At 41.5% G+C, this 14,606-nt stretch overlaps 1 protein-coding gene across 17 annotated transcripts in view; it reads right to left on the reverse strand.

Moving 5' to 3' along the window:
- The window catches only part of LOC102480493 (deleted in malignant brain tumors 1 protein), a 141,334-nt gene that overhangs the window by 13,966 nt on the left and 112,762 nt on the right, over positions 1-14,606 (reverse strand). For 16 of the 17 annotated variants that reach the window (XM_027770115.1, XM_027770112.1, XM_027770111.1 and 13 more), the window contains 9 exons: positions 14,390-14,419; positions 10,182-10,208; positions 9,287-9,319; positions 5,308-5,461; positions 4,167-4,369; positions 3,387-3,707; positions 2,800-2,820; positions 1,473-1,502; positions 1,059-1,209 (listed from right to left, as the gene is read on the reverse strand). In XM_027770115.1, coding sequence (XP_027625916.1) covers positions 1,059-1,209; positions 1,473-1,502; positions 2,800-2,820; positions 3,387-3,707; positions 4,167-4,369; positions 5,308-5,461; positions 9,287-9,319; positions 10,182-10,208; positions 14,390-14,419 — 970 coding nt within the window. Of the gene's footprint in view, positions 1-1,058; positions 1,210-1,472; positions 1,503-2,799; positions 2,821-3,386; positions 3,708-4,166; positions 4,370-4,838; positions 4,975-5,307; positions 5,462-9,286; positions 9,320-10,181; positions 10,209-14,389; positions 14,420-14,606 lie in introns of all 17 variants that reach the window. The other variant, XM_027770108.1, reaches the window with a different exon arrangement.

Below are 14,606 nucleotides of genomic sequence, written 5' to 3' on the forward strand. Positions count from 1 at the left end.
TTCAAGAGCTTTAAGTACACTACTTGTTATGACAAGAGCTTAAAATAATGTATCTTTCAAAACTCCCCATGAATTACTGAAACGGAGACTCCTAAGGTCACTGCAAACAAAAATTAAAAGCGAACATCTGTTCAACTTTGGCGGTTAAAAAAGAAATTATGGTACCCTTGTGTTGAGGATACCAGTTAACACTGGTTATCTTTTCATGATCAACTTGGCCAACCCCTTCTAGGATAAAACATGTATTTATAGGCTTTTATAGCTGTTTCCTTTGCTTAAAACAATGATTTCCACTTTTAATTGGGTGAGGAACATCTGTCATTCATTCTCCACCTCTGCCTGACCCTCAGGAGGTTCACACCAATAAGGGAGGAAGTAGGGAGAAAAAGGTTTCACAGAACAGGTATGATTATTGGGATTACTTGTACTATCACGATCTCGAGACTATTAGTACTCCTAAGAACAATCCCTCCTGCTGGATAATGTTTTCCAAGTATTTTTACCCATATATATATATATTTTTTTTTTTACCTATATATATATATTTATGACCTTCCATATAAGTAGTTAGGTAAGGAAAGCAAGTATTTTATTCCCCTCATTTGCCTGAGGCCCAGGAAAATTGAAGAACTTCCTGTGATCAAACAGCAGACCTGGAACTTCAAATTGGAGTTCTTATTCCAGGAATCTTGCCCCTGCTCCCCTACCCTCCGTGCTAGCTTAGAAACTAAACCCTTTATTTAAAATGTGAAACAGGGGGCCAGTATATGGCATAGAAGTTACATCACTGAACTCTCACAAGGCCGGCCATGATTAGAGTCCTGGACCTGATGGCTTGAAAATCATGCTGGAGCCTGTGCATGTATGTCCAAGACCCTAGGAGGAGAATGAAGGAGAAGAGATTGCAGTGTGGCCATCCCTCCCCAGGGGGTGATTTCTCATTTTTTGTCTCTCTGTCTCTCCAGCAAGTGTATGTGCTCTATACTAAAAATCTTCCTAAAAAAAGTAAAATGTCTGTGAGATCCCCAATGCCTTCCGCTTTGTACCCACATACTTACTGAACATCTCTGAAGATAATAGTCACGCGGTAGTTGTTCTGGACTTCAATGTCCCACACACAGTTGGCATTGTTTGGATAGTTCCCAGGATAAGATGGACTGGAAAAGAGCCCTGATGGCTGGGACAGGAAACCTCCACAGGAATAATTTGCTGTCAGAACAAAACAAAAAATGGTGATGATGACCAGAGTACACTGCACAGTCATCTGGGTGTTTGTTTGTTTATTTTAGCAATTTCCAAGACAGAAATCCAATAAGAAGTGCCCTAGACATGGATTGTTCATTGTGGGCCAGTCGGGATACCCTTCTAGGAGACTAGGCTTAGAGAAGGCATCTCCTCCTCACACTGCCATTGAGAAAAAGGGGATCTCCAGCAATCTCTGCCACAAACTTGTCAGGGAACTCAGAACTCACCATTTGGCTGGGTGAAGTTATAAATAGGAGCTGTTGGCAAAGAGAAAAGATTAAGATTAGTTTTCCAGCATCCTCAACACAATGATTAAGTGCTTTCTCATCCCTGCCAGGCACTGTGCTCACCTTGGGTTTGTGCCAAGGAGCTAGCACAGGCCCTGCTCACAGCCTGCAGGGGAGGATGTAAGAGATCAAACCCTTGCATCCTCTGAAAGAATGGGAGCCCAGACATTTGGTGTCTGACCCAGACAGGGTGGGGAAAAGAGGGCAGGTAAATGGAGACAGGTGAACAAGTAGAAGGAGCATTCCAAACTGAGGGAAGAACCTGGTCCCTTCTCAGGGGCCCAGGTATGACAGATCTGGGAATCTCAGAGCAGCTGGAGCCGGGAACGGTGAGAGAGAGGGCACTAAACATAAAAAGGGAGCAAATCATGGAAAGTCCTCACAGTTGTGCTGAGAAGAAAGAGTCTTTACTTGGAAGGCCCCAAGGAATAACTTGAAGAGTGGTGAGTAGGTGTGACAAATCTCGGACTAGCCTTTGTATCTAGTAAAGACACCCCTGAATGCCCAGTGGAGGGTGAACAGGAGGGGGCACACCTGCGGCGGACGATAAGGAAGTGAGGGTGGGGATGGAGTGGAAAGCCCTTTAGGAGTCAGGAGTGTGCTGAGAAGACTTTGATAGCTGGGATAGCTCAAGAACAGGCAATGAGGAGGTGTTGCCCTTTATATATACCAGGTTCGGTGATGGAACAGCCACTCTTTTCTCTTTCCTTTTTTTTTTTTTAAAGATGTTTTTGCCTCAGGACACGTGTTCTTACCAGAGAGACAGAGACAGGCAAAGTGAGATGGAAAGTCAAAAATCATCCCCCAGGGTGATGGCCGTGCTATAATCCCTTCTCCTCCATTCTCTTGCTGGGATCTGGGGCACACACACACACACACACACACACACACAGACATACCCAGCATGATTTTCAAGCCACCAAGTCCGAGACTCAAACCACAGTCAGTCATGATGTAAACACTATGCCATCTGCTGGTCCCTTTTGGCCTGCACTGACCAAGGACTGCTACCTGGGAGGACAGGCAGTGCCTAATGGGTGGCAGGCTGTTCTAGAGACGGGCTGGAAATCTGAATTTTAGAGTAGCTGGGCCACTCTTGGACAAAGAGGGGCAAACCATTTTGGTGTATGACAAGAGACCACATCCTGCTGGGTTTGGAACATCACCTGCAGGGGATGTGACATGCCGGGAATGGCAGAATGGGCAAGGTGCTTGGAGGGTGAGCAACACAGACTCCAGGAGTGAGATGGAAATCACAGGTACTTACCAGGTGTTGTTGTGTGGCTTTCTAAAAAAAGAGATGGAAGAATAGCATTGGTCACAAAAGCATGGCAGGAGAAATGGCCAGAATGAAGTAGAGATACATGTTATTCATAATCTGACTGCCTTGGTGAGTGTACCCAATGTCTAATTGAGTTAAATCTAGAAGAGATCTAAGTGGGTTTCCCAGCTGCTTCCTCAGCTCCATCATTATTTATGCATCAAGGCCAAGGTCATAGTAACTATCACTTTCTATTTGTGCATAATTGTTCTAAAATCATTTCAATTCTCACTAGAAACAAATACTACCATTGTCATCCCCACAATAAACAAGAAAATAGAAGCTTACAGAAGTTAAACCATTGCTAAAGGTTAGAGAACCAGTGTGACTAGTATGAGAGCTCCGGGGTACAGAAACCGACCAAAGATAAAATGGCTCCCTGCATGTTCCCTGGACAGGCTAAGTGGACAAATGAAGCATCTACCCACCCCAGTTTCAGAAATGAGGCACAGATCCCATCAACCACTAGCCTAAACCTTCCCCTTTGTAGAAGGTTATGGGCTAAATGGGCCATCCATGACATCGTGCCTTACCTGAGCAAATGACACCTGCATCTTCATGGTGGCCACAATTGTGGGAGAACCAGCCTCGGTTCTGGCACTGCCAGAGAGTAGATTCTGTTCCTACACAGTACACATCATCCAGGGTGATGGGGCCAGAGCCGGAGCCAAAAAAGGCATTTCCCACAGCTGATACTGCATTTCCACACCCCACCTGTCTGCAGACCACTTGGGCATTCCAAATGTTCCAGGAATCATCACAAACTGTCCCCCACTTGCCACTATGGTAAATTTCCACACGTCCAGCACATGCACCATAAGAGGAGCCTGAATTGACCAATCTCAACCTGGCATCTGAAAGACACACGCAGTAAAATACAATGACATATCCCACAACAAATCGCAAAGACCAAGTAACCCACTGATCTCTTCCCATCCCCCAAATTTTCAGGCAGAAATGTGTACACCTCATGGCAGAGGCACTGTACCTCTCCATGGAAAGCTGGAAGAGACTCCAGACATCACAGAGCCCAGATCCCCTCACCTACAGATGGGGAGGGGCTGGCTCAGCAAGGAGAGTTACCAAGTCCTCCAAGGAGCCAGTAGTAGGCTCAAGGCCAGGTGTGTCCTCTCACTGCCATGGCCCAAAACAAACCTCTCCTGAGGTTCGCACAGTCAGCTCTGCGATTTAGAGAATGGATAATGCTTGTCGACGCCAGAATCACAATATAGCCTTAAGAACCACAATACACCCACAAGAGAGGACTGGATAAGTCCACCAAGCCTCACAGGTCAGGTTTGGTTTGCACTTACCTCTTGGAAAGGAGTTATACCAAGCCAAAAAGCCAGTATTTTGGAAACTGACATCACTTCGGAATCGAACCGTCATTCGGTTGTAAGAAGATGTGAATATTTGCCTGGTGTCATTACAGATTTTCCCCATCAAATTACTACTACTTGATGGTCCATCAAAGATTTCAACATAATCAAAACTGCATCTACTGTTCACCTCCAACCTGAGGAAAAAAATTGTATTTAAGTCAATATTTAAATTTTTTTATTTCTTTAAAAAATTATTTATTTAACATTATTTCTTATTATTTTTTTAATTTGACTTGTTAGAGACAGAAAGGGGAAGCTGCCAGGTCTGGGTCTTGAACTGTGGTAGGCCATGTGGGAGTCCAATGCCTTAACCACCATGCCACCTTCCAGCCCCCAATATTGAAATTACTATTGCTTCTCTATTTTGTAGATATTTTGGACTTTGTAAGTGATGTCCTGAATGTAAGTTATTTTCTAGCTCTTTCTCAATCAAGTCATAGAACTTTCCAATATTGCTTGGCTTCATAGTAGGAATCAAAACATTCCCAAAGCTTATCTATGGCACACAAGAGTGAAAACCAGCCCAGCTCAGGACTCAATCTAAATTTCTGGGTGTGTGCCGTGGAGGATTCACCCTTCACCAGCTGACCTGGTGTTACTTACTGCAAGTTTCTGAAGCCGAGGTTGATGCGATAACCGGAACTCACTTCTATTTCCCAGACACAGTACGCATTGTTGGGGTAGTATCCAGGATATGATGGACTGGAAAATGTCCCACTGGCATTGAATAAGAAGTCACCACAGTTTAAAGATAGGCCATGTGGGAGTCCAATGCCTTAACCACCATGCCACCTTCCAGCCCCCAATATTGAAATTACTATTGCTTCTCTATTTTGTAGATATTTTGGACTTTGTAAGTGATGTCCTGAATGTAAGTTATTTTCTAGCTCTTTCTCAATCAAGTCATAGAACTTTCCAATATTGCTTGGCTTCATAGTAGGAATCAAAACATTCCCAAAGCTTATCTATGGCACACAAGAGTGAAAACCAGCCCAGCTCAGGACTCAATCTAAATTTCTGGGTGTGTGCCGTGGAGGATTCACCCTTCACCAGCTGACCTGGTGTTACTTACTGCAAGTTTCTGAAGCCGAGGTTGATGCGATAACCGGAACTCACTTCTATTTCCCAGACACAGTACGCATTGTTGGGGTAGTATCCAGGATATGATGGACTGGAAAATGTCCCACTGGCATTGAATAAGAAGCCACCACAGTTTAAAGAAGGTCCTGAAGGGAAGAGAGGGACATTCTCATTGTGGTAGGTCTTCAGGTATTTCATAGCAAGCAGTCACCTGGGTAGGAGTCCTCATTGTTTTATCCTTTGTACTTTATAAGATGATAATTTTTTCTATTAAAAAAAGTCCCTTCTCTTGGGCCTAGTTGTAGGGTGGCCAACATTGGCGGCCTTGATCTGAGTCTTTGCTTCTTACCCAGGGTCCAAACAGCAATTCTCCAGCAAGTGGAAACCTAAGCTTCAGAGAGAGCACATGTCATCTTGCAGCAAAAATGTCAAGAAAGCAACAGAGGTTATTTCTGTCATTGTTCGATGGATTACAGAAAGAAACATAGAGATAGTACTAGCGGAGCACAGAAGCTGGCCCATAGAAGGCACTCCATAAGAGAATTTATTCCCTAGAGTCTTCTGGAAGCACGGGATCCTGTCACTTGCCAAACAATGTATAGTGGGGTGGGGAATCGAGTTTCTGCAACAGAAAGCCTGGGTTCGCATCTTGGCTTTGTCTCTATCAGTTCCAGGAACCTGAGCAAGTTACTTAACCTCTGTGCCTGTTTCCTTGGAAAAATTGGGAGTGATGACGGCATCTGTCTCATCAGACTATTGTAAGTATTGAATGAGATATGTATATATAAGCATGTACACATAAAATGAGATATGTTTATATGTATATAGAAACTCTTACACCTGGCCCATCATAAGCACCCAATAATATTAAGTATTACTTATCAAAGAGGGATAAATACTAAACATTAAACTTTAGATGGCTGGCTTATTGTAACATATCTTGTTTTTAAGAATTATTTAACTTTCTTTTTCTTTTTACTTCATTATTTCTTCCTCTTTCTTTCTTTATTTCTCTCTTTTCTTTCTCCTTCTTTTTAATACAGCAGTTGTATTTCTACACTGGGAAGTAATCAAGGATAAGGTCAAAGTTCTAAGGACAAAAATATGAACAAATTTCTAAAAATAAAATAAAACCATTATAAAATAAAATAAAAATGATGCTGCATGAGGAGACTTCAAAAGTTCATGGAAAATTGAATTAAAGTTCAAGTTTATTTTGGTACAAAAAATTTGAAATCCACGTACTAGTTTTTTGTAATACTCATTTTCCATGAGCTTTTTCTTTCATGAATTTTTTGAAGACCCCTCTCATGTGTGGTTACTTAAGATTATAAAATATAATTAGACATAATTTTTTTGTACCAAATTTAGTAATTATTTGAATATGGTACATCCATACAATGAAAATATTATAAAATCATTAAATTTTATTATATATGGAAAAATTCAATGCATAAATGCTCATTTTAAAGTCATGAAAAAAAATTTATTATATTCTCTTAAGTAAAAATACACGTTACAAAAGGTATATAAAGCATGCTGTACAGTGTATGTATGGGAAGGATGCATGCCAAAACGCCAATAGTAATTACATATGTCTTCATCTATTCATTCGGTCATTAATTCATTTATTCTTTTAGTAAACATTTCTTGAATGATGTACGCAATGCTAGGTAATAAGGGTGAGATAGTGAAAATGGCAGATGTGGCCTTTGCCTTCAGGAAACTCAGTGTCTCAGTAAATAAAAATATGATCTTTTGCAAATGAGCTTCTATGTAACTTCCCAATTCAAAACTTTTGATCAGCTCACACTGCCCTTAGGATAAAGTCAAGAACTTTGAACCTTCCCAAGAAAGAACTTCCTTTAACTTCCTGATCAAGTAAGGTCTATGTATAAATCCTCTTTGCACTTTAACCTTTCCCTGTTATAAATGTAATTACTTAGTTAATTCTGTGTTAAATATTTAATATTGTTAACTACCTAAGGGATGAGATTGGTATGTCGTTCTCATCATTGTGAATTTTTACAACTATTCTCAATAACAATTTGACTATGCACAGACTTTTTCACAGAAAGAGCTATATTTATAAAGTACATTTGATGTACCAGGCACTATGTTAACTTTAGTCCAACAAATCTATTTCTAGCCTTAAAAAAAATTGATGATGGGAACCAGCAGTTGGCGTAATGGCTATGTTGCTGGACTCCCACATAGTCGACCGTGGTTCGCGTCTCGGACCCGATGGCTTAAATCTCACGCCGGGCGCGTGTGCGTGCGTGCCCAAGATCCCGAGAGGAGAATGGAAGAGAAGGGATTGCGGTGTGACCATCCCCCCTGGGGGGTGATTTCTCGCTTTCTGTCTCTATGTCTCTCTCTGTCTGTCTGGCGAGCGTACGCGCCCTATAGCAAAAACCTCTCCAAAAAAAAAAAAAGAATTGATGATATATGCAACAAATTATCCGTAAAAATATTCAATATCACAGAATCATTTATAATAATGAAGAAATATAAACAACTTAAATGTCCAGTGACTAGGGAAGAGTTAAATAATTCATGGCATAGTTGTACAATAATACAATATGGGCATTTAAATTGACAGTGAGAGATTTAATGGCACAAAAAAGTAGCCTTTTTTTTAAAAAAAGGATTATTTATTTAATTTTATTTGTTCATTCATTTCTTTTTTTTCTCTCGGGATCTTGGGCACGCACGCACATGCACCCGGCGTGAGTTTTAAGCCACCGGGTCCGGGACACGAACCGCGGTCGACTACGTGGGAATCCAGCGACATAGCCATTACGCTAACTGCTGGTTCCCTTCATTCATTTCTTTTAATTTGACCAGAAAGAGACAGAGAAGGGGAGGGAGGAAGGGAAGGAGAGAGAGAGAGAAAGAGAGCGAGAGAGAGAGAAAGTGAAAAAGAAAGCCACCAGGTCCAGAACCTGAACCATGATCAGATGTGTGGGAGTGTCCAGCACTTTAACCACCATGTCACCCGCTAGTCCCCACCATATTGTTTCTTAAAAGCAACAGAAAGCTGGGACCAGCAGATGGCATAATGGTTACATTGCTGGTCTCCCACATAGTCAACTGCAGTTTGAGCCCCAACCCAGTGGCTTAAAATTTATGCCAGGCACAAGGATAATGGAGGAGAAGGAATTGCAGTGTGACTATTCTCCTTGAAGAGGTGATTTCTCGCTTTCTGTCTCTCTGTCTCTCCAGCGAGAGCACACGCCCTATAGCAAAATATCTCCCTACAAAATAATAATAATAATAATATGAGCAACAGAAAACGATGAAAAATACCTTTACTGGAGCCAGCAGACAGTGTAGCAGTAAAGGCAGTGGACTCCCACATGGCTAACCGCGGTTTGAGTCCTGGACCTGGTAACTTGAAACTCATACCAGGCGCAAATGTTTGCCTGTCCAAAATTCTGAGAGAATGGAGGTGAAGGGATTGTAGCACGGCCCTCCCTCCTGGGGATTGACTTCTCGCTTTCTCTCTCTGTCTCTCTAGCAAGTGTACATACCCGAAAGCAAAAATTTCTCTCTAAAAAGAAAAGCACTCATATCATGGAATAAAAATTACATGGAAAAATATAAATTACTTGCAAAATTATCAATTTATTATTTGTTTCCCTCATTTCTTCTAAATGAGACCAGTTTTTGGAGATATTCCAAAAACTAAAGCCTGTGTATATATTCTTTTAAGAATTTTACCTCATTGATTTAAGACAAGGATATAGAACTCTTTGGTTAAAACAATGATCATCTACCTAGCAGGAGAGGGATGACTGGTGTGTGTGTGCAGGGTGGTCACAGGATATGATGGAACAAACCAGGGTTGTGTGTGCAGACTGATGCAGGCTGTGTATGTGTTGTGGCGTGGAGTCTGGGGAATCCACTTTATGGATAGCCACGCTAGGTGGTAAGAAATTCTGTGGTTCAGGTGGGAACATGATACTTACTTGAGGTGGTTGTACTTGTTGGATACCACCAACCTAAAAAGCAAATGAAGCTATTTTAGGATTTTACTACATAACTCATTAACTCCATGGTCACTAGTGTGATACACATTAAACCTTTTCCTCACTACAGGACTTCTCATGTTCAGACAGTTAATAGCCAATAAGAACTAAAGTATGGGTAGCAGCAGTTGGCATAATGATTACATAGCTAGACTCCCATGTAGTCGACCATGGTTTGAGTCCTGGATCCAGCGGCTTAAAATTTATGCCAAGTACATGTGTGTGTGTGCCAAAACCCCAAGGGGAGAATGGGGGAGGAGGGAATGTGGTATGGCCATCCCCCCAGGGGGTGATTTCTTGTTTTTTGTCTCTCTGTCTCTCTCTGTCTCTCCAGCAAGCACAAGCACTCTATAGCATAAAAAACTCCCTCAAAACAAAACAAAACAAAACAAATACTAAAGTATGTAGGATTTCCCAATATATTTAGCACAGGATATTTTTACTGTGGCACAAAAAAATATATATATTCTGGAGATTTATCTCTCAAAGTCAAGGAATTATTTAGTAGACGAATGTGTAGAAGTGGTACATCACCATGTTTGTGAAATGAAGGTCACAACTATCCATGAGCTAGTTTAGACCATTATGCTAATCTGAAATGACGAGACAGCCAAAGCCACCTTCTACCAGCCGCACATCTGAATACTGTCAGCAGGCAATGGCAGGAGGTCAAAGACTGGGCTAGATGTGAATGTGATGTTATTAGAAATTCAACCTTAAAATCCAAAGTCTTTGGGGGAGAACTCACTCCTGAGGAGAAGCCACCCTACTCCTCTACACTTAGAAACAAAAAAGGATGGGATTTCAGATAGGACTGTTGTTAGTCTACACTTACCTGGTGTAGTAGAATGTGTTTGTACAGCTGTAAATAAAACAGAAGAAAACATGAATCAGTTTTGGTGGCCAGAAGGTGTTAGAATTAGCCACGAAAGAAAATACGCAAGAGAAACATTGAGTCCCTCTTTTTTTCACCTGAGAGTGTTCCCTGACAGTCCTCTAAGACAGTTGAATAGTAAATATAAACTTCAAGGGTTGGTCTCAAAAAAAGGTGATGGGGAATTTGTTCCTATGACCCTAGAGTAGATTGAACCCTTGTCCTCTGTAGGGACCTAAAAAGAAGAAGCTGTTTTACATCCATAAAATTCAGAGACACCAATGACATTTGGTGAAGCTATTTTTCTGTGGTGGTATTGGAGAAACTACACATCTTAGAGAACATCAGGGTGAGAAAAGCCCAGTGAAGAAGAGCCCTTTCTTGGAAAAAACTACATAATAAAAAGAGGCCCAATATCTTGAGGCCCACCGGAACAGATGACATCAGAAACTTCCCCATAGTTATAGTTATGAGAGAGCTAACTGCTGTGGGGGCAATTCCATAGGTAGGACTCCTGTCCTAAGCATCACTGATATCCCAACTGTCATCACACGTGATGCCCCAGAAGCCTCGGTAAAGGACTTCAACCCAGCCCTGACACTGGTCACCTACATTCATAGTCTCAGAACCAAACTCAAATCATTTCCTGCAGGAGATATAATTACTGCTTGTTTCATTCTGTGTTGATAGTCAAGTTTATATAGGTAGTGTGAAGCCAAGAACACTTTCAAGTGGCCAAACTCCCTTGTGCAAGTTGAAGTCTACTCTACGGCATAAAAGTAGATCTCATTCCCTTCCTAGACCATGAGTGCTCTGACCTATAAGGGGAAGAGCTCAAGCCAACTCGCTCTCCCAGCCTTGTTAGGATGCTCTTGCCAAATGCTCAGTGCTAAGAGCCTGACTTCAGATGACTTCAACTCTGCTTACTGCTCTGCCTTGGAATGAAACTGTCCCTTACGGTAGCCTAATATATCCAGTCTCCCCTGTAGAATCAAAAGGGGTCATGAAAATTCACTCTCTCCTATGTCTCTCAAAGGAAGAAGTTCTGGGATTAGAGCAAATTCTAAATTTTTCCAGCAGGCCAAGACTTCTGAGTCCCAGATTAATATTCTCCAGCATCGGGGCTTTGTCTGAAACCTTATTGTCCTCAAGCAGTTGATCTATAGAATCCTTGGGTATGGGCTGAGCTAAGAATATTCTTTTGGTTCCCCCCACTACCCAGAAATTCAATTTCTAGCCAAGCCTTGGCATTTGCAGAGGTAAATAGAGCAGCTATCAGCCTGGATCCATAGTGATCCTAGTGATCAACCTGAGTACCCACTGTAGATGCCACCAAAGACAGGTTCCCAGCCCTACCACCACCACCACCTAGCAGCAATCCTAGGGCCTGATTTGTCAAAGATTTTACCTTTAACTGACTCATGTTGATTATATGGACTGTCCAGTCAGGCAGGGAAACTGGGCAGGAGGAACTGTACTGAAACTTAACTGTCATACTTAGAAGTACCCATGTCCTGAGAGGACAGAATATGGAGGACAAAAAGAAAAAAAAAAGGAAAACTGGGCCTCCATGGAACAAAGTCATAGATGCCAAATACACCTCAAGATAGGTGTCATGATGTCTCAGTCCTCACCTGGACCTGCCTATTTAGCCTGTGGGTGGGGCTAAGTCACAGACTCTGGTCTGACTGCTCTGGCCTTTCGGATTCGCATCTTTAAAATGATTCCCCTGTTCTCCCAGGAAAATACACAAAAAATGCACAAGCACTTAAAAAGATATATCACATTACTAATCATTAGGGAAGTACAAATCAAAACGACCATGTGATACCATTTCACACCCATTAGAATATTAGGGGGTTACATAGTAAGTTCACATAAAATTATCCCATGTGTAGGGCCAGCGTATGGTATGATGGTTATGTCAGCTGGATCCCACATGGCCAAATGCAAGTCAAGTCCCTAAACCAGAAGCTTGAAAATCACAACAGGCATGTGTTCATAAATGCCCAAAATCTTGAAACAGAGAAGAAACAGAAGATTGGCCATTCCCTACGGTGTGGAAGGGAGTGCTTTCTCACTTTCTTTCTTCTCTCATTGTTTCTCTGTTATTCTCTGGCAAGTGCACACAGCCTTGGGAAAAAAAAAAAACTTTAAAAAATTAAAATGAAAGAAAAAGATCATATAACCAGGAAATCCCACTGTTAGATGAACATTCAAAAGATATGGAAAAACGTGTTCAAATAAATAATTGCACACTAATTAATGTTCATAGCAGCCTTATTCACTACAGCAAAATGTGGAAAGAATTCAAATGTTTACTAAAAAACACGTTAACTAAATATGGTATATTCATTTGATGGAATACTACTCAGCAACAAAATGGAGTGATGTCCTGATGCATGCTAAAACATAGATAAGCCTTAAAAACATTATGGAAAGTAAAGAACACAAAAAAAGGCAATGGTTCCATTTGTAGAAAATGTCCTGAATAGGAAAATCCGTGAGAATGAAAGCAGATTAGAGGTTGCCTTGAGACGGGAAGTAAAAGGAACTTGGATATGACTGGTTAACAGAAATGAGGACTGAGGTGATGAAAAATTCCTGGAACAAGTTAGTGTTGATGGTTGGCACTAGCTAATGTCAATGAACTGTGCAATTTAAAATTGTTAAAATGGTAAATTTTATATTCTGTACCTATTTTACCACAATAAAAAAAAAAAGCAAAAATGACATTAATAGTAATTCCATAGATATAATCCATTTCAGATCATTAAAAATAACAGGCAATATTGAGAAGTTTAAAAAACAAAAAATAGACCATTATATAGGCTAATCATATCAGTCCTCCTGATTCCCTTACTGAGCATCTTTTCTCTGATGTTCGAAAACTGCAGGAAAGTATCAGACACTCTCTCAAGCTCTAAGCTTCACCTCCTGGAAAATACTGTCCATTTTCAAGCTCTAGACCAGGGCAGGGACCCTAGTACATAGAGGCAAGAGAACATTTAGGGATGTTTAGCAACCATGACTTCAAGTATCTTTATCTGGAGGGTATGGCTTTGCCAATATTGGATTTGATCTAAATGTTGGAAGACTCCAACATTTGCAATGCTCACCAAGAATACTGGGGCTGGGGACTAAAGGGCAAAGGCATCGTAGATATTTGATCATTGGCTCCAGTTTTGACTCACGGACTTCAGAGTCCTGGTCTTATTGTAGGAGGAAGGACCCGTCCTGTCCCAAGGCTAGACATAATCAGGCTTACGAGAGATGTTGAGACCCTCTGAAAACTTCCAAGGAAACTCTACTGACAGCTCAAACCCTGCCTGTCCCTAGTGCTCAGAGGAAAGAAAGTTCAACAGGAAGAGGCTGACACGGGCAACACCCAAGAAGAGAAAATGTTTTATCTTGGGGAGCACTAAGAGGCTATAACAACCCATGACCAGCAAAGGTGTCAGAAGTAACACTCTTATTGGAGAGTGCTTTTCGGGTTTCAAACCTCATGCCAGTTTTTATTATAACAGAAACCATTCTTGCTATTAAAAACATGACAAAAACACATGCAACACTTTACAAGTAGATACTTTCAAGTGTGTACTTTCTCCTTTTCATGCATGGGGATCTGAAGGTGGGCTTGTAATCCTGGCTAGATCATCAGAGCACCAGTTAGCAAGCTGGCTCATCTGAGTCTTCCCAGGGCTTGGCTGCCTGAGATAGCTGGACAGATAGCCTCTTCCTTCAGTGGTATGTAAACTTGGGCTGACAACTGCTGTCTCTATCACCAGGTGCACAAAGTAAGTTGATTAGTAAACACCACACACATAACACACTGGAAGTGGGAAAAGTGCAGGGAAACAGACTGGGAATCTCAGGATCCAGCTATACCTGATGCTCCTCATAAAACAATAAACATTCTAGATATATGAGCCAGTAAATTCTTCTATAGCTTATGAGACATTGAGCTGGGCTCCTGCCATTTGCAAACAAATATCCTGACTTATAGATTTCCTTTTAAGTAAAATTTACAACTACAAAGTGAAGGAATTCCTCCACATTGGATGAGGTGTTGAGCAACCAGAGTCTTCACGCACTATTAGGGAATTTTCCCCAGACCTGTTGACTATAGTGCTGAATATGATACTTTGCCAGAATACAAAGATACTTACTATAAGAAGGAGTTGTTGTATACCACCAATCTGGAGGGGAAAAAACAAACAAACAAAAAAACAAGAACGATGAAAAAGGAGGGAGGAGAATAAACCTAGGGTCTAGTGTCATGTAACAAGGCTCAGGGACAGAGGAGTCAAAGTTCTATGGCTGGGGAACCAGCAGTTGGCGTAATGGCTATGTCGCTGGACTCCCACGTAGTCGACCGCGGTTCGT

The sequence above is a fragment of the Tupaia chinensis genome, unplaced genomic scaffold (assembly GCF_000334495.1).
Source record: "Tupaia chinensis unplaced genomic scaffold, TupChi_1.0 Scaffold000113_1, whole genome shotgun sequence".
NCBI lineage: Eukaryota > Metazoa > Chordata > Mammalia > Scandentia > Tupaiidae > Tupaia > Tupaia belangeri.